Below are 20,250 nucleotides of genomic sequence, written 5' to 3'. Positions count from 1 at the left end.
AAGCCATTGTCCATGCCTGCGAAAACAGGCCTCTGTGTGTGTGCGCGTGTGTGCCTGCGTGTGTGTGTGTGTGTGTGTGTGTGTGTGTGTGTGTGTGTGTGTGTGTGTGTGTGTGTGTGTGTGTGCGTGCGTGTGTGTGTGAGGGGGAGGTAGGGATTGTTCTCGGTTGTCCATGTGGTTACTTTTTTGGATTCCAACTGTGCCAGGCTGTGAGCCTGAAGCCAGCAGCCTGTCTTTTATTTCCCAGCATGTTTTTCAGCTTTGCACTACACAGCTGAGCGCAGATCCCCTGAAGACACACACACATGCACCCATGCAAAACTTCCAGGTAACAAATGCTCATTGATAGCGAGAACTCTGCCAGCAGTGACTGATATTGCAGTTTCACAATATTTCATCAAATTGAGGAGCAAAATCTTCTGTTATAATGTAAAACTGTATATACCCTGTTTCTATCAAACAGGAAGTATCTGAAGGAATCTCAGAAAACTGGAAATGCTGAAGGGTTTTCACTTTGCGAATTTGTGGTTGAAATGTTATCAAGCTTGTGTTGCTGTCCTCGCTTATCTGTTGCTGCTCTTACCAATGCAACACAGCTCACTGACACTCTAATTCATGAAATTATTATTCTGTTTCTTTAGTTAGTTAATAAATCTATTTAGCTGTGTAGGACATATCGAGTGTATCTGCATGTTTCGCTTTGTATTGAGCTCTCAGTGGCAGATTTCAGGCAACCAGACACAGGGCAGCATTAGGGGATTTATGTATGTAAACATGTATCCTGTATTTGTTTACTGGGTTTACAGCTAAAGTGAAATTTATTCCCGAAGTGAAGGTCTGTGGGCATTAGAGGGCATTACAGCTACCTGCTGTCTCACAGGCCTCTGCGAGCCATGTAATAAATAAAGCCACTCTCCAGGATCCACACCCTGAATGTAGACAGCATCTTTCTTGAAAGGGGGTTTTTATAGATTTCTTGTGGCCCCAGGTAATGAATGTGGAATAATAGATGTTTACGCCTGAAACTCTGCTGACCATTACTCCTAGTTAGCACTTATATAACCATATTTTCAAAGCACTGTTGCATGTGAGACTTGTACTGTAGTCGAGAGACGAGATCATGGGAAATAATTGCCAGTTCTCACCCACCCGACTTCCTCATTCTCAGTGATTGAAACTACCTTCGGTCAGAAGTAACGCAAGCTAATTTGCCATATATATTTCTGTACATCACACAAAGACTACATGTACTGCTCAACCAGTACACTCATACATTTGCATTTACATTTACAGCATTTTTCAGACGCCCTTATCCAGAGCAACTTACAATCAGTAGTTACAGGGACAGTCCCCCTGGAGCAGGGACACAATGCTAGTAGGTGGGATTTGAACCTGGGTCTTCTGGTTCATAGGCAAATATGTTACCCACTAGGTTACTACCACCCCACACACTGTATATCAGGCCAGATTCCTCCCATCTTGTTAACAGCGAGGTGGCCTGCTGTGGTTTTTCTGCTGTTTCAATTTTGTTGTGGCCAGTGTTCATTGGAGAGGTCATTTGTTCAGCCACCACCATCACCTTTACCTCCCATACCCCACCACACTGCCCTCCCCAGGAATCTAATGACATCAGCCTGCTTTTTGTCATCAATTTGCCCAAGCAGCTACTGCGAAATGTTAATCACAATTTGTCCTGCATTAGCATTTTGATTAAGTCAGCCAGGCCGGCCGCGCTGCTCAAGGTGCTTTTTAGTCATAGTAACAGAGAGGAAATGACTTTTTGATTAATTAAGACGGTTTCCGCAGCTGTGCTTAGCAAACTTTAACCTCCAAGGCAGAGGACAAGGGGGCGAGAGGAGGGGTGGCCAGGAGACAGAGAAGAATTAAGAGAGGAGCAGATGGAACAGAAATGATTAGAAAGCCGCGTGTTTGATTGATGCTTTCATTTCAACACTTTGGGAAAATGATGGCGACCCAGCTACATATCGAGCCTGCTTCTGCTGGTGTGGGCTCTGGTGGCTGGTGTGTGTGTGTGAGTAGATATGGATTACGGACTGGTAATGGTGTGTTTTGTTTCCTGTAGGCCATGTTGGATGTAGCAGCAAATGAGGGCTGGCTGGTTTCGACTCTCAGCATCTGTAACCTGGTGCAGATGATTGTTCAGGGCAGGTGGATACATGACTCCTCTCTGCTCACCCTGCCGCATGTAGAGCAGCAACACCTCTACCTGTTCAGGTACAAAAAATCAGCACCTTCATACAAGTAAAAAACCACAGTACTGTAAATGTAAACAGGAGCACAGTTATATGCCACAAATACGGGGAAAACACAGCCTACAATACCTAGACAATTCTAGAACACTGCTTACTAAACTTATATACCTTCAAGGTAAAACTTCAATGTAAAACTCAACCTGTTACACCTGTACATGCCACCACACACTAAAAGCTGGTCTTCTGCAAACATAGAAAAATTAAGCAATAACTGCACTTGTTAAACAAATAAACATATGTGTGTGTATGGTGCATGTGTATGGTGTGGTGTGTGTATGTAGCTCCAAAATATAAAGATGGAAAAAAATTAAATAGGGTTTAACACTATACTTAATAGTTGACTAATACTAATATTTAATAGTTGATGTGTTATATAGAGGTAGGTAAACATTTATAATAAACACATTATATCGGTCTTATCCTAGACTCTTACATATGAATAAAAATACCCCTTATGCTACATTTGGTGTATGTTATTTCACCGCAGCAGTACCACACACATGCATATATGCATGCATACACACACACACACACACACACACACACACACGCTTACAGAACAATACACAAATTCATTCATTTAGCCCCAAAACAAACTGACAAGCACAAGTCTTTATAAAAAAAAAAAAAAACCTAAACAAAAGGATTTCATACACCAGCATCTTCAGACAAATGCACATACATCAGAACCTCAACACACAACGCGCACACAGTTCTTGTACGTTCTGATAAAGAGTATCAGTGTCACCATGCCCTATGGCATGGTGTAATTCTGCCGAAAGCCAATATAAATGGAAAGAGGGGGCTGATGGGAAAGTAAGACCTCCTGCTGTGCTCAGACAGCGGGAAGTGGAGGAGGGCGGGCTGTTTCAAGCTGGTTGTGTGATTGACAGATCACATTTTTTTCCTGCTTTGTTCTCAACAGGAGGTGGAACTCCAGAGGTAGGAGGGCTGAAGGCATGGGTGGGACCTGTGATGGACCAATTGATGGGCTTCCCGAGCTCATTGCTGCCTGCAATGGGAGGGAGGACGTCTTCACCTCCATGGTGAGGGAGGAACTTCATCCAAGTCAGGTTTCCCAGGTAACAAAATTAGAATCAACTACTTTAATATCGATCACAGTGTACAGTGCTGGTGCCAAGAGTAGCAGCCCAAAATGGTGTTTTATATAATATCCATTCATTCATTAAACACTTTTATGTCATAATTAGCTTCAGACGCACAGATTATCTTTCCATCACAAGCGCACACTCAGGCCGTCATGTTCTGTCTGCAGCATTCTTCCAAGCAGCTCCCAGGTAGCGCCAGGATCCCCAATTACCTCCCAAATGAGTGGCTTTAGCACACCAGTCGAGCTGCTAATTGCATCTGTAATTAGAGTGTCCGGCCCCAGCAGCCCCTGCCGCCTGTGCCACATCAGTATTCTGGCTGCCCCCGCCTTCCTCCCCATGCCCCCCCATGGCTAGCCACTGCGCTAATTAAATAACGACATGCGTTGCCGCGTCCTCATCTGATTCGCTAAGGAAGAGTAATCCTCGCAGAAATAGCTTTGGCGGGGTGAATCTGAAAAGCCCTTATTATTTTCCTTCTCCCAGTTCCTAATACAGGCAGCCGAAGAGGCGCTTGAATATTTTTTTCTCCCCTCAATCACTGAATCTATCTCTTCTCTTGTCTTCATCCTGTCTTAACTGATGTTAGCATTAGCGACCTGGAAGCTTAGTGTAATGTTATATTCCCCAGGCGACTCAAAATGTCCGCCTGGTTGCTTCTGTTGTTGGCCTCAAGCCTCTGGATCCAAGAATCTTTAGTGAAACAGAGGATTGCACTTTTGTTTAACTGCTAAGCAGATGATTATTTCACTGGTCAGATTGGTATGTGCTTATAAAATCATTGATGATCTCTCTTTCTCCCTCCTAGGCACTGACTTTCCTGACCCAGCTGCCAGTGCTGGAGGTGGTTATGAGTGTGAAGGGATGGTGGGATAACAGTGGGGACCAGACAGAGAGACCTGTCCCCGCTGCGTCTGGCCTGAGAGAGAGCAGCAGCTGGCTGGAGGTTCATGCCGACCAGGAGTACGTCCTGCAGGTGAAGCTGCGCAGACTCAATGCTGTTCATCAGAGGGTGAGTCCACACATTCCAGGGACTGTCAATACCAAGAGTTTCATACTCTAAAACTGAAACACGACCAGATAATGTGATTAGTAGTCATGTATATATTCATCTGGACCCAAACTGGATTAGACACTTTGCTAATGCTCCGCAGTTCCTTTCCGGGCTTTGACACTGAAGAGACAGAATGTGTGTAAGAAAGTGTTTCTCATGGGCAAAGTAAGTAAAATAAAATGTATAGAGCTGTAAAGTCATCCAGTCCAGGTCAACCAGAAATTGCCCAGAATGGCCCCTTTCCGAGCCTGGGGCAATCAATGACCTAGATAAAGAACTATAGGAAATAAAATGTAAAGTATTTATTTTAATAATAAACAAAGAAACTAAAGCCTCCACAAGGCTTTGGCAACTCCATTGTCCATCTGAAGCTCCCACACTGAGATGACTGGAGGTGGCATGGAAGTCAAATCTCCGGGCTTGAACCAGAGTCAGTGTGTAGCCTGGCAGGCAGAAACAACTCCCCGAATGGGACTCTCCTGGGAGACATAACTGGCCTCCTTTTAAAAAGACCAGACTTCAGTCCCACCTAGTGATGAAACTACAGCAATTAAGCCACCTATCGGATTGGGGATAGAAGGTACACATTAACTCCTCCGCAACGCCACAGTACCTCCATCGCAACTCCACAGTAACTCTACCACAGCAACTCCACCCCAACGCCACAGTACGTCCACCCCAACTCCACTTTAACTCCACCCCAATCCCACTGCAACTCCACCTCAACTCCACAGTAACTCCAAATCACAACGCCACAGTACCTCAATTGCAACTCCACAGTAACGCTACCACAGCAACTCCACCCCAACACCACAGTACTTCCACCCCAAATCCACTGTAACTCCACCCCAACCCCACAGAAATCCTCCATAACTCCACAGTTAATTGTAACGTCCTAAATGGTTGACTAGAGGCATGACACTGACCAAGATGAAATAATAACGCTTTCTCCCCAGATTTGCTGGTTGGGGATCAGTTAAAATGTCTTCAGCTTCCTGTTATGTTTGATGATTCTGTATTACAGTATAAAATTTATTATTTATTACAGTAATGAATGCTGACATTCAGCTGAATGTGTAACTTGTAAGATGTTAACAGTTATCAGTTGTAAATGTGTTCCAGAGGAAACAGGACAGTAAGGCCCAGGCCCCTTGCTTCCCCAAGCCCAAAGATGAGGGCTGGTTCCTGGTGCTGGGGGAGGTGGAGCGAAGAGAGCTGCTAGCCATGAAGCGAGTGGGCTACGTCAGGAACCACAGCACTGTGTCTGTGGCCTTCTACACCCCAGAGAAGACGTGCAGGTGTGGGACTAACAAACATATTCACGCTGCAATTTCACTCTCTCTCTATTTATTTATTTTTTATTGCCAGACAGAAAGAGAAAACATTATATTTTGTATTAACATAAAATCATGACTATCACTAGCCTCCTCAGCTCAATTTTCAGCCATTGCTCTTTGCTAACTTGCAGTGAACCACGTAATAATGCTGTAAAATAATACACACAAAAGAGGCTAATTTCTCATTTTTATTGTGATAGTTAAAAATTTCCAAAGCTGATCACTGAGATTGAACTGAAAATGGTTCGTACAATTACATTAAGTGATTAATTAATTTGATCCAGGACATGAAACAACAAAACACAGATATTCTGGTTAAATTACTGAAACTTGTTGCCTTTTTGGCTACGTAACAGAATGAGCAGACGTTCATACCATTCAAACTGGGGACAACAGCCAGTGAAAAGTTGAAAGGATCGAAGGAAAAGAATAAAATTGAGAGTGTGAGTCAGCATGAGTTTCTGTTTGACTCTTCGTCTCTTCCAGGTGTATCTACACACTCTACCTGATGAGCGACAGCTACCTGGGGCTGGACCAGCAGTACGACCTCCTCCTCAATGTCACGCCTACCAGCATCTCCGCCCAGGTCAACAGCGAGGTGTCTGGAACTGCCGCCAATCTGACCCTGGAGTGACCCCTCCTCCATCAGAATAGGGCATACCTCTAGTACCTCCATCCGGAGAGCCTGAATCATTCCCCCCGATTCAGTAATTTTGAAGGGAAACTCTTCGTTCTGAGCTTCTTTTGTGTTTAACTGTAGTACGTTTAGTGTGTCAGCTGAAGCAATGCTTGATTCTTTTCGGGAACGTGTGTGTGTTTGGAGTAGAGATGGTGAGGAATTCACTACAGGTGTGTGAAACATGCTCCCTGATGGGGTGGTCAGGTCTGTGCCAAGCTGTCACATCTGTTTTGTGGACTCCGCACGGTCTCTCCAAATGCTCCCAATTACACCCTCGCTTTGCGGCCCTTCGTGGATACTGCCTGTTTTAACACGGTGCAGCAGTTTCTGCTCCTTTTCTGCTGGGCTTGCCTAAAATTGTGAAACACACACATCAAGTATCTGCTGTATTTTTCCTCATGTTGCCATGATAAATTTGCATTTCAGGAAGTTTTGTTCAATGTAATTTGCTTTGAAATAATAAAGAGATAACAGAGTTGTGTTGAATATCTTTATATGGCCACAACACGCACACACACACACACGCTCCAGTTTTGCTCTGTTGAGTGTTGTAGTCTGTTTCTGCTTTTGTTTTCTTTATTGATGTTTTTCCCATTCAAACAGCTCCTTTAAAATTGCATAAAGGCATATAATATTAATGCATGCAAACATCACATCATGATGTGTGGGCGATATGAGTTATTTTTAACTATAGATTTCTGTAATCACACCATAATAACGTGGTATCCTAATTCACATCATTTGTACAAATCTTCCATTTTCCTTTGTTTTTCCTCCGCCCATGTATTAATATTAATGCTGCACTGCTTTAAATATTTATCCAGAGCAGGGAGGAAGGAGGGGGGGTCTCTCTGGGGTCTGCGTCGCCCTTTTAACACCTGAAATCCTGCAGCTGGCGGCCGTCAGCAGACGGCTCCTGCCAGGGTGAAATATCCCTCATATATTAATGCTGATTTCAATTCCGATGTTTCTGTATTTGGTTGTGCGATGTGTAAATAATGACGTCATGTTATTTAGGTGAAGATGCGGTTTAGTTTTCAGACTGAGAATGAATAAAGCCCTACTGAATTAGATACTGCATTTTTATTTTTTTTAAAGTACGTATGAAATAAATAGATAATGAAGTAGTTAAAAAAACTAACGAATGAAAAGGGCAGATGACATTTTCATATATATATATATATATATATATATATATATCGCCTTATTTTCCACTATTTTCAATTGTTCTCTTTTCCAGCGATGCAGTTTAATTAGCAGTAAATTCGAGGTTCGGCTCCGGGTTAAATCCGTGCGCACGGCGCGTCCTGCCCGATTTTCTCCCTTCTTTGCGCGCTGCAGGTGATTTCCTATTAAAACACACACACACACCACAGCCGGAGAATCCTCGATTTACCCGTCAGGCTGTGCGTGTTCACCGACGGGCTCCACGCGCAGTCCACGCAGCTCTTTTTATTTTCAGCCACGCTTCTAATGACCAATATTAATAAGAATTAATCGTACTTGTTGTACTTGCTTTTCATCAAATGTCAGGGACCCAGGAATCTAATTGAATTAAGTCAGTGTTAGTTCTATAGAATGACTTCACATCTGAAAGGATTATGATTGTTTTGTGGACTTTATTTTCATTTTCTGCTTTTCGCTTGAAATAAGAGAAATAACATTAATGATGTGATTTTGGGGACGGGGTTTATTAAAGTGCCTTCTCTACATTATACTAATTCTTCTGCGTGGGAGTCAAGGGTCAGTGCTAGTCCTTGTCTCTCGTTCTCGCGCACGCCTCTGCCCGGCCAATCAGCGCGTCGCGGGGGCGGGGCCGGCGTGGATCGTGGAGAGTCGCCGGAGCGGCGTGCAGATGCGCGCGGCGTGGCGTGGCGCGGCGTGGCGCGGCGCGGCGAGGTGAGATGAGAGTTGGATTTTACGGCGTGATTTTTCCCCCACGCCACAGCCCGGCCGAGGCAGCATGAAGGAGAAGTCGAAGAACGCGGCGCGGACGCGGCGGGAGAAGGAGAACAGCGAGTTTTACGAGCTGGCCAAGCTGCTGCCGCTGCCCTCCGCCATCACGTCGCAGCTGGATAAAGCGTCCATCATCCGGCTGACCACCAGCTACCTGAAGATGCGCCTTGTCTTCCCTGAGGGTGGGTTCACTGCAGCGGGGACTCTGTTATTACTGCCAAAAATAATAATAATAATAAGGCAAAAAGACAGGCAAAAACATTACCGCTCTTATTATTACTGCTGCTCTTTAAATCGTGCAAAAACAAAAATAAGGCAGAAATCTCCTTCCAACGACAATCAAAATTATTACTGCTCTTATTATTACTGCTGCTCTTTAAATCATGCAAGAATAAAATAAAGCAAAATATCTATTACTAATAAAAATAATTCAAGTTATTTCTGCAAGTAATTCAGTTTATTCCTGCTAATAATTCAGTTTATTCCTAATATTTATTCTGTGAATTCGTGCTACTAATTCATTTTATTCGTGGTATTTATTACGTTTATTCGTAGTGTTTATACCGTTGATTGGAGGTATTTATTACGTTCAGTCGTAGTATTTATTCCGTTTATTGGAGATAATTAATACATATATATTGTGGTATTTATTCAATTTATTCGTGGTAATAATTCATTTTGTTTATGATATTTATTCCTCTTATTGCAGGTAATTGTTTGTTTCAAAATACAAAGTAATTATTATTATTTATTGTTATAATAATTGTTGTTACTATTTATATTTCATGCCAAATTCTAGTATTACATTAATTCGATTATGATTTTCCTACAAAATATTACATCAGATTAATATGACTAATCCGCCAATCTAAATTTTTAGTCGACCTTCACCAGAAAAAATGTAGAGATGCATCTTGGGAATCGGGCGGCTGGGCCTGACAGGAAATATTGTAAAATATTCCTGACAGTGTATTTGCGTCCTGTTCTCTTTTCTACGTGAACGAGATTAATTGAAGAATCATTTATTCATTTTATTGTATTTATTCTATAACGGACCTGGGTTTTTTTACTTGGCAAATGCAGCGCGGGTTTTGGTTCAGGTTGGTGTGTGTGTGTTTTAGCGGATCAGTGTGTGTGTGTATGTTGTGTTTTTTTTTGTCGGTGCGCGTTTCCTTTGTATTGTTGAACTGAAATTAGTTCCGCAACTCGCGCGCGTGTGTGTGTTTGGTGGAGATGAGATTCTTAACGATCCCGATCTGCTGCTGTCCAAAAATAAAACAGTCAAATAATTTCTCTTTATTTTGCGGAACGCGCTCCCGTTTGTGTGAATTCCAGAATGTGGGAATTTGTCCGGTAGCGGCACTGCGTGGACCCAGTTTTAAAATCCCGAATTGTACAACAATCCATAAATATCCATAATTTCACGACTGTACGTATTTTACGAGATAGGCTTTATAAATGATTTACGGCAAAATATCTATCTATCTATCTATCTATCTATCTATCTATCTATCTATCTATCTATCTATCCGTCTGTCTGTCTATCTGTCTATCTATCTGTTAAAATATTCTTTACGCATTGTCCTTAATTCCTATTTTAAAACAGCGTCTTTAAAGACAGAAAATAACAATGAAAGCATGCAGTATTTAGCAGTGAATTAAAACCTGATAAATAATTTAATCATTGCTATTTACTGCTATAAGAATTATTTAAGCGCGTCACCCTCAAATGCTGAAAAAGTCCTCCGAAATGTGTGACAGGTCTCGGGGAGTCCTGGGGTCACGTGAGCCGCGCGAGCTCCCTGGACAATATCGGGCGCGAGCTGGGGTCACATCTTCTGCAGGTACCGCACATCATCTTATTATCGGGAGATTTCCTACATTCACTCTTCGCTGTGCCGCAGAATATTAACATCTAAATAAATAAGAAATGGGAATGCCTGTTTTCATCTTTGTTTTGTGGTCATTTTTACGAATTATTTTATTGATATACATTTTAATAAATGATATGTACTGTGATATGTATTTTAATAAATGATATATATTATCATCTATATTTTAATAAATGCTTTAATACAAATGTAATGACTAACATTTTTAAGAGGAACAGTCTACCTATTTTTTTTGTTGATAGTGTAGTATAAAAGTTCTGTTACATCAGTTATTTAAAATGAATTATTTACATTATTCGGGTATGGAATTTCTGGTGGGATGAATTGCACGACATGTGTGTCCCACAGACGCTGGACGGCTTCATATTCGTCGTCGCCCCCGACGGGAAGATCATGTACATTTCCGAGACGGCGTCGGTCCACCTGGGCCTTTCGCAGGTAATGTGCGCATGCGTGCCAGGCGCGGGTGCCATTTGGCGGGGGTGACACGTGTCCATTTTAACAGGTAGAGCTGACTGGTAACAGCATCTACGAGTACATCCACCCCGCCGACCACGATGAGATGACTGCAGTGCTGACTGCGCACCAGCCCTACCACTCCCACTTCGTCCAAGGTAGGTGACCTCTGAACTCTGACCTCTGCAGCGCGGGAACAAGTGGATGACTGTCACCTCCCGTTTCAGAGTACGAGATGGAGAGATCATTCTTCCTGAGGATGAAGTGCGTCCTGGCCAAGAGGAACGCCGGGCTGACGTGCGGGGGTTACAAGGTGCCCGATAATAATCACCATTTCAAAATTCCAGAAAGAATGACGTACAAGTGACTGTGAATGATGATGGATTCTATTCGCAGGTGATCCACTGCAGCGGGTATCTGAAGATCCGGCAGTACAGTCTGGACATGTCTCCGTTTGATGGGTGTTACCAGAACGTGGGGCTGGTGGCGGTGGGACACTCGTTACCCCCCAGCGCGGTGACCGAGATCAAGCTGCACAGTAACATGTTCATGTTCCGGGCCAGCCTGGATATGAAACTCATCTTCCTGGACTCCAGGTATGCACGCGCGAACACACACACGCACGCACACACACACACATATTCACACACACATGCACGCATACACACACACGCATGCATACACACATACACACACGCATACACACATATACACATGCACACTCACATGCATACACACACACTACACTACTATTTAGGTAATATTTCTATATTTTATTTTTGCCTGTTTTATTTATTTTTCTGTTCTTCAAAATTTAAATGCTATTTCATTATAACTGATTTTGCTGTTTTTTACTTGCCATTATTAAAAGTGTTTTAATAATTGTGTGTTTAATATTGTGTATGACAATAGTAATAATAAACTAGAAGCCAAAATTCCAGGGGAAATTTTGATGGGTCTGTCCGGGCATTGGTCACAGCTGCGGGCATGGGATTTTTAAAATGGGGCTTCTTTACTGTGGTACTGCAGTATCACTTCAAAGAAGTTTTATTTTACAAATCCGTTGTTTCTTTACGTTTGACGGTCTTCGCGTGGCGGTCTTTAACATTCTTTAATGTTCATTTTTGCCATTCTCAGCACAATAATAAATGGTCTGTCTTCCTGACAGACCCAATAATGCAGGATTTATAATTCATATGCTCATGTGGGGATATAAAAGTAGTGTGTGTGTTTGTGTGTGTCTGTGTGTGACAGGGTGGCAGAGCTGACAGGATATGAACCTCAGGACCTGATTGAGAAGACCCTGTACCACCACGTCCACAGCTGTGACACCTTCCACCTGCGCTGTGCCCACCACTTGTGTGAGTTCTCGGTTCGCTGTCCCCGTCTTTAGAGACACGCAGAATGAAGAGAAGCGAAGTGGCCTTTGCTCTGATTGGTTATGCAGGAGGTGACGTTTGACAATTGTCTTGTCAGTGTCTCCAGAGATGCGTTGTGTGTTCAGTGCTACACCATTTACTGCCTGTGATATGAAAACAGGAGAGATGAGGACGTGGATGAGAGATCAGCATGATAATCGAGTGTCTTGCTCGTTCTCTCTCTCTTTCTCTGTCTGCAGTGCTGGTGAAGGGACAGGTGACCACCAAGTACTACCGCTTTCTAGCCAAACAGGGCGGATGGGTGTGGGTCCAGAGCTATGCCACCATCGTCCACAACAGCCGCTCCTCAAGACCTCATTGCATTGTCAGCGTCAATTACGTCCTCACGTAAGAGACTCCTCCCACTTTATTACCATTTCCCTCCGTCCTTTTTATCCTTTCCCCCCTACAATATGCCCTTGAGCAGTCTTACTGCGCCAGTATAAATAAAAATGATGAACACGCCACCAGATTAGATCAATTCTGGGAGCTACTGTGTGTGTGTGTGTGTGTGTGTGTGTGTGTGTGTGTGTGTGTGTGTGTGTGTGTGTGTGCGCATGTGTGTGCGCATGTGTGTGCGCATGTGTGTGTGAGAGAGAGTGAGGTGAGGGACAAGCTGGTCACATCTGTTGGCTTTCACTCAGCATGGGATTGGTGGCGTCTCCTCTCGAGACCAGATAATGAGAGCCGGCGTGGAAGTCTACACCCAGCTACTGAATAAAGCAATTAAGGAAGGTTAATTAGAAAAAGTGTGGAGTGTTGTGCCGTGTCCACGGGTGCTTTTAACAGGGCTGGTTTTGGGAAAGCCCAGAAAAGTTTGTGTTTAGGATCTGGCAGACAGGCCTGTAATTACTCTGTTGCTATTGCTGGGATTCAGAAACACATGTTGGGCCAAAATCCAAGTACCTAGAGGGCAAAATGGCAATTATAGCCATTTTCATATCAAAAAGGACATGTGAAGGAAAAATGTTTACCAACCATTTTTATGCATAATTTCATACATTAACATCTCATGATTCGTGGGTATCCTGTATTATAAAAGAATCAATATTTAAAATGTGCAGATCACCAGGTTCTGTACAGACTTGTGCAGATGGAATATACTGATATTAATAGAGATCATACTAATTAATACTACGCTGAATACGGAAACTGGTACATTTACAAAAACAATATGTTGGGATCTATGAGGATGGATGATAGAATTTCTTTATCTTTGTGAATAAATTTAATTTTGGGACCCCCCAAACCTTGAGAAAAATTATAGTAATATTTATTTGTGAATTCGCCAAAAAAACTCCAAAGCCCTGCCACCTGACACGCCCCTCCCCCAAACATCAATGGACAGACCACAGAACAAAACAGAACTAAAGCTGTGTACCATTAACTCTCATTCTGCAGAAAATTCCACACGTCAGTTCAAAATTACACGGGAGTGGAATTCCTCCTTGCTTCGATGTGGCTGATGTGTCGGATGGGAGGGGCCAGCAGACTGGTCAGGGGTTTGAGTCGATGCAATCGGACCCATTAACATTATAACTGTGTATAAACAGATCCACATAAAAACACAAATTTACAAGGCAAACATGATATTTCAGTTTAAAGAATTTTGTTAATTGCGGTGTGAAGTCATTTGTTAGTGTTTCTTTGGCCATTTTTTTTTTTCAGAAAAGTATAATTATAATTATTGTCCTAGGGCTGGACAATAAATGGATAAATTATCAATACAAAATGCTGATATTGTCATCTGTTTATATACAATTATTGGAACAGCTTTTCTGTTCTTAACTATTAGAATTTACTATTTATTGTACAAATTCCATTACGGTTTGGTGAATTTAAGTACCTGTTTGTGATAATCATGACAATCACAATTTTCACTCATTTACACATTTTCCCATAAATATTGATATTGTGATAAAGATTCTGTAATGTAAATGTAGGCCATATCAATCTACGATTGATTATTATTATTAACTTATCATTTATTATTGTTAATACGAAATTAAATAAATGGCATTATTAATTTTTATGTTACTGTATATATTATTTCTTAAGTCGATTCTATGAAAAGTGAATTCCTTTTTCATTTGTCCGCACGCTGATTGGTTGACATTGGTTTAAAAAAAAATATATAGCACTGCGTAAACACATTTATTTATCAATTAAATAATAATACATTATTATTATTAAAACTATCTGACATTTCTCAATAATAAATAAAAAACTAGAAGACAAAATTCCAGGGGAAATTTTGATGGGTCTGTCCGGGCATTGGTCACAGCTGCGGGCATGGGATTTGTAAAATGGGGCTTCTTTACTGTGGTACTGCAGTATCACTTCAAAGAAGTTTTATTTTACAAATCCGTTGTTTCTTTACGTTTGACGGTCTTCGCGTGGCGGTCTTTAACGTAAGACATGTTCTTTTTTGCCAATGAGCTAATTATTCTAACAGATTCACATCGATATTATGGTATAATGACGCAAAAAATCGACCATATTAAAGAATTTAGTTTATTTTGTAATACGTCTACCGTGATGTATAAAGAATATTCATATTGATATTTTGACTATATCCATGTTGGTGCTCATATAGAAAATAATAATCATGATAAACGATTATATTTAGAAATATAACTAAAGAATAATAATTTCCAATGTGTTTTTATTGTATATTTATAATAATCATTTCCAGCGTGTTTTTAGCGTGTTTTTATAATACTCATTTTCAGCGTGTTTTTGGCTGACCGTCTACATGTAATATTCAGGACGTGTGCGCGTATCTGATTCCTTACATGGCACGTGCGCGTGACCGGCTGTGTGTCCGGCTGGGATGAACCGGGTTCCACGAAACACTTCATTAAGCCGTTCGCGTGGGTGGGCGGGGCCTGCAAGACCCTCCCGCGTCGCTCCGCCCTCTATCCCACAATCGCGCGCGTTTATGGCTTTTTAATTAAATGGCAGTTCAAGCGAGAAGGGGTTATTGTTGCGTGTGTTGGGAGGGAAATGCTGAACAACAAATTCTAACCAGTCCTGAGCCTGTTTACTACTTGGAATCAATTACACACCAAATAACTCATACAACTCTGTACAAATATTGTTTTTTGGTGTATATGGCCATATTAATGGTACTTGGACCCTTCAGGTTTATTTTAAAAAGTCCTGAAGAGAAAAAATATTCTAACATTTGGTTTTATTTGGTCCAAAATGGTCTTTTCTCAGATCAAGCCCACCTTTGATGATCGAAAATGCTCGTCACAAAACCTGTCACTTTAAGATGCTCAGTCATCTCGATAAATCATCAAAGACTAGCAATATCTGAGCTCTTGCCCCAAGCTACCACAGAGGAATCCGGAGTTACGCCCTCTGTAATTTATCATCAAGTTACAGTTCATCCATTTATGAAAAGATAAAAGATAATGGCTGCAGACTTGGCTGGGTCTTGATGGTCTTGCAACTTTTTATTTGATTTAATGAATAAATCCTCCCAACAGGTCAGATATTTGGTTTGGTCTGGTCTGTGGTGCCCAGTGCCGCCTGGAGACTGTGTATTGTACATATCTTCACTGCACCATGTACATTACAGCCATTATAGTGATGGCATTAATGTGTAAAAAGAAGGTTATGTGTGAAGGGAGCGCAAAACAAGGAGAGGAAAGCCGACCCACAGCTAACCTTTCACTGTATGACTGTTTGCCCATGGCTGGAAAGCCAGGTCGGCGGGTGAATGCATCTGGCTGTGCCTATCAGCTCCCTTATCGAGCCAAGTGTGGACAGACGTGTCTGCTGGAGTTCACCACTGTGTGTCTACGTGGGTGAGACGCGGGTCAGGCTCTTGCATCATGTCTCTAACCCGCCTGTCCCAGGTTAGGACACAGGGACTCGGTTCTCACCGAAATCATTCATCACGTCACCACACTACTGGATGATTAGTGTGTGTGTGTCTGTGTGTGTAGAAGGTTTTTCAGTAGAGCGGTGTGTGTGTAATAAATTAAAAGCCTCTCATCAATGGGCTTTAATTGTAGCAAGAGTCATTAATAATTAACATTTCAGATTACAATGAAAAAACAATACGATAAAGATATTGGTGGTGTATACACTCAGTTTACTTTACTTTACTTTACTTTATTTAGCAGACGCTTTTATCCAAAGCGACTTACAATAGGAAGACACCAGCAATTCTCTTTACTAATTCATTTACTGTTTTTAAAAGTAACAAGATGTTTTGTATGCCATTTTAACGTTAGGTTTCAGTATTACCCTACACTGAAAGGAAGCATTTAATGTATTTTTCTGTTTTGTATTTCCACGCTTTTTTTTCTTTCCACCTTACTTCCCTGAAAGTTGATTCATCATAGGGAACAAAATCTATATGCTGCTTTACCAAGAAATCAATTCCCATTTCCCAGTTATGCCTTGTGGGATTTTCTTGTGGGCTTGATTTAGCGGAGACATAGCCCTTAATCTCACTGTGTATTTGAACGCTCGTCCTCCCCTCTGTCGCATGTTTGTAAAAGCCTCTCTCCAATCCTTCAGGAGAAATGTCCTTCCTGTCCCTCGGCTCGCCGCATGTGGCTCGTCACATACGAGCATCACCAGGCTCTAATTAACAAACAGATGTTTACAAATTCACAATGGCAGGAGGGAGAGAAATAAAAAAAATTAAAAAATTCCACTGTACTATCCTCCGAGTGTTGTGTGTGTGCGTAATGAGTCTTAGTTTTAATCCTGAAACATCGGACACACACCTGACTGCCTGCCTGCCTGCGTGTGTGTGTGCAGGGATAATGAGTATAAGGGACTCCAGCTGTCATTGGACCAGGTGACGTCCACCAAGCCAGCCTTCCCCTACAGCGGCACGGCGGCCCCTACCGCTGACAGCCGTCGGACCAGCAAGAGCCGCAGCTCCCGCACCAAAGCCAAGACACGCCTGTCTCCATATTCACAGGTGAACGTGTGGACATGTTTTCTTACTGGGGGACAAGTCTGGGGAAATTTTGCTAGGAAAATGTGCTGTGTTTGTGATTACTTTTTGGTTTCTTATGTATTTCTTATTGTATATCATTATATTTTTATTTATTTATGTGCTGCTGTGTTTTTCTTGTATAGAAATTCAATGTTCCATTTTCTGTAAAAACATAATTAAAACCTGATCAGAGTACATACACAAATTTTACCTTGAACTCAGGTTTGTACTCAGTTGTGCATATATCTGTAGGTTAACAGATAAAAGTGTAAAAATGTAATCTAGAGCACAGAGCTAATATTTAAAAAATATTTCAGTGTTTGATTTGTGGGTGTGTGTTTGTATGCATCTTCAGTACCCTGGCTTTCACACCGAACGGTCTGAGTCAGATCAGGATAGCCCATGGGGTGGAAGTCCGCAGACAGACTCTGCCTCACCCCAGTTGCTGGATCATGGTGAGGGAATGGACACTTCCTGTGCCTATCGTCAGTATTTGGATCCCCGCCCCCTCTGCTACAGCCTGCCAATCACAGAGGAGCATCACAGCGATGGCTCTGGACACACCCACACACAGTCCTGTGAACGGGAGCGGTGCGAAGCTGGACGGTACTTCCTGGGCACCTCTCAGGCTGGTCGGGAGGCGTGGTGGGGCGCGGCCAAGTCTGTTCTTCCCAAACAGTCAGTGGAAAACGGAGACGGATACGAAAGTGTGATGCCCCACATCACGTCTATTCACAGCCTGCATGGTGAGTTTTTACTCATATTAATACTCTATCCTCTAGTCTGTGGGAAACAGAAAACTGAAAATGGACAGTTTCAGATTTTTAAAATTATATTCTAGAACAGATGGACCTGCAAACTTGAATCAAAACATCGCACCCATGAGGAAAACTCATCAAGCCTGGGTCTCAGGGGTACCAGACACCACAGATACAGACCTGATTTGTCAGAGGGCATAACGCATCAATACATGCATTAACATAATTGTAATTGATCCATTTAATTTAAAGCTAACGTAATATCAGCCACCATAATGTCAGACTTCAGGTCTGATATTACTGCAAGATCATACAGTACCACTGTATGATCAAACTCCTGCTAAATCAAATATCCAGTCAGAACCGGCTACTCATCACATTCAGGGATTTTTACAGAGCGCTGAGCACTTATTGGCTGATACAAATATCACTCCCATTCCCGCTACACACTAACATATTGGCATAGTTTTGTATACAAAATTTGGTAAAACATCTGTAATCATGAATATTTTATAAAGTAACAGCCAATTAATTACACCTATTCCTACAATAACCATAATGGATTATAATTATTATTATATATTTTTTTTAAAATACGAACAATTACTCCCCAGCACTGCAGGTGACAACACTATGACCACACTGTGACAACAATCCACATCTAATACACAAAGCAACAATGGCAGAAGGCATTAGTTTAAGAACACTGCATGGTGCATCTGTTCTTCTCTCAACATGCAGATATTAAATGAAATTGATCAGTAAGTTGATTTCTTGTATCTCTCTCCCAGTAGCAAGAGGTCAGTGGGATGAGGACAGTGTAGTCAGCTCCCCTGATGGTGGTTCAGCCAGCGACTCCGGAGACCGTTACCGTGGTGACCATCACTTCCGGGCGAGTCCTCAGGAGCCCAGCAAGATTGAAACCTTGATACGTGCAACGCAGCAGATGATCAAAGAAGAGGAGAGTCGGTTGCAGCTACGTAAAGGACTCCCTCCTGAAGGAATCTCAAAGAGCCACGCCCACTGCTTTACCTCCAACCTCCACCAGGCTACTCTGGCCTGCCGGGGACCCAGCGGGGTGGTGGTCAGCCCCGTGCCCAGCCCTGTCCCACTGTCCCGGCTGGGTAGCCCGAGCTCGGACCGCCTGGCCAAGCCCAAAGACTATCTGCAGGCCGACCTGTCCCCCGACCACCAACCCCATCCGGCGCACCAGCAGCACCTCACGTTTCCTGGATCGTGTGCGGCCTCACCTACACCGGCCCTCTACCCCCCACACCCACGGCCGTACCTGGAGAAGCATGCGCCGTATTCTCTCACCGGCTATGCGCTGGAGCAGCTGTATGAGGCGGATGCCCTGCGTGGATACTGTGGCGGAGCGGCGCATTACGACGTGACCTCACACCTACGCATGCAGGGCGAGCAGGCGCCAGGCCACAAGGGCACGTCCGTCATCATCACCAATGGCAGCTGACGCCCATCCCAGCCCAGTTGAAGGAAACAAGAACAGACGAACACCCATATCAGATCCATCTTAAAGAACCCAGGACTACAGACTGTCAGGTTTTCTGTTGCTTTGTTTCACAGGTTTTCCTAACAGTTTTTTAACACACATTTTGCATTGTGGAAAACTTGCTCATGTCCATTGTAGGGTTCGTTTTAAAAACATTGACTAGGATTCATATTTGATGCACTTTGCAGTGATGTCTGTTTTTTTTTTTTTTGAATCCATAGTAATTCTTTAATCTGAGTAATATAAAAAGAGCTCTCCTGAGACCGGATTAGTCTGCCCGTATGCAGCAGGCAGTCGCAGCACACAGTTGCCATACCCTCATGCGGCAGATACTCAGATAATATGCAATTATACTTCTGTTTAAAGCGTACGATGACAGGCTGGATTGGGGGGACAGGGGGGTGGGGGTCTCTCTTTTCGCCTCCAGGTATTTATACACTTATTTTCTTTCCTTGACTTTTATTTGTGCCGGGTTTCTCTGCAGAATACATTTTTCGTCCAAAATTTATTTATGATGTAAATATGCTGCTGAGGAAGAAAGAAAACACTTGGATGCACAAGTGAAAAAATGTATTTATTATGTGAATGATTAAAATGTTTCCTTTTGTTTTGACTATAGTTTTAATTAAAGTGTCAGTGTGTATTTGGATAATACAAAACGTGGCAGAACGTCATAAGGGCTACAGGACCCACAGCCCAGATCTTGTTAAATCGGTTCATGAAAAGAGTGTACTGAATTATTTTAAAATATATTCATTTATTCAGCATGAAAATTACATCAAAAATAGAATTTAACGTAACACTTTATTTATTATTATTATCTGCTTTGTTAGAACCATGTG

General features: G+C 42.5%; 2 protein-coding genes across 8 annotated transcripts in view; both read left to right on the top strand.

The window, feature by feature from the left end:
• Window positions 1-6,929, top strand: part of ascc3 (activating signal cointegrator 1 complex subunit 3) — a 131,061-nt gene extending 124,132 nt beyond the window's left edge. For 4 of the 6 annotated variants that reach the window (XM_028978934.1, XM_028978932.1, XM_028978933.1 and 1 more), the window contains 5 exons: window positions 2,084-2,235; window positions 3,199-3,355; window positions 4,191-4,394; window positions 5,559-5,734; window positions 6,260-6,407. In XM_028978934.1, the coding sequence (XP_028834767.1) occupies window positions 2,084-2,235; window positions 3,199-3,355; window positions 4,191-4,394; window positions 5,559-5,734; window positions 6,260-6,407 (837 nt within the window). Of the gene's footprint in view, window positions 1-2,083; window positions 2,236-3,198; window positions 3,356-4,190; window positions 4,395-5,558; window positions 5,735-6,259 lie in introns of all 6 variants that reach the window. The other 2 variants (XM_028978935.1, XM_028978931.1) reach the window with 1 other exon arrangement.
• A 1,383-nt stretch (window positions 6,930-8,312) lies between these two features.
• Window positions 8,313-20,026, top strand: sim1a (SIM bHLH transcription factor 1a). 2 transcript variants are annotated; one of them, XM_028978940.1, is made up of 11 exons: window positions 8,313-8,590; window positions 10,170-10,252; window positions 10,649-10,738; window positions 10,806-10,914; window positions 10,984-11,069; window positions 11,153-11,352; window positions 12,011-12,117; window positions 12,375-12,522; window positions 16,957-17,122; window positions 17,496-17,886; window positions 18,693-20,026. In XM_028978940.1, exons 1-11 carry the CDS (start codon window positions 8,416-8,418, stop codon window positions 19,367-19,369), a joined length of 2,232 nt encoding a protein of 743 aa, XP_028834773.1. In that variant the 5' UTR covers window positions 8,313-8,415; the 3' UTR covers window positions 19,370-20,026. The 2 variants fall into 2 exon arrangements, with proteins under 2 accessions (XP_028834773.1, XP_028834772.1); XM_028978939.1 differs by having other exon boundaries at window positions 18,690-20,026.
• Window positions 20,027-20,250: the final 224 nt, after the last annotated feature.

This window comes from Denticeps clupeoides, chromosome 5 (genome assembly GCF_900700375.1).
Source record: "Denticeps clupeoides chromosome 5, fDenClu1.1, whole genome shotgun sequence".
Lineage (NCBI taxonomy): Eukaryota > Metazoa > Chordata > Actinopteri > Clupeiformes > Denticipitidae > Denticeps > Denticeps clupeoides.
The sequence above is the reverse complement of the archived record's forward strand: the minus strand, read 5'-3'. Positions and strand labels throughout refer to the sequence as shown.

Coding starts and splice junctions, on each gene's coding strand:
- sim1a (XM_028978939.1), top strand. CDS start 8,416: ATGAAGGAGAAGTCGAAGAACGCGGCGCGGACGCGGCGGGAGAAGGAG. Junction 10,739..10,805: donor TCCACCTGGGCCTTTCGCAG/GTAATGTGCGCA, acceptor CCATTTTAACAG/GTAGAGCTGACTGGTAACAG. Junction 17,123..17,495: donor GCCTGTCTCCATATTCACAG/GTGAACGTGTGG, acceptor ATGCATCTTCAG/TACCCTGGCTTTCACACCGA.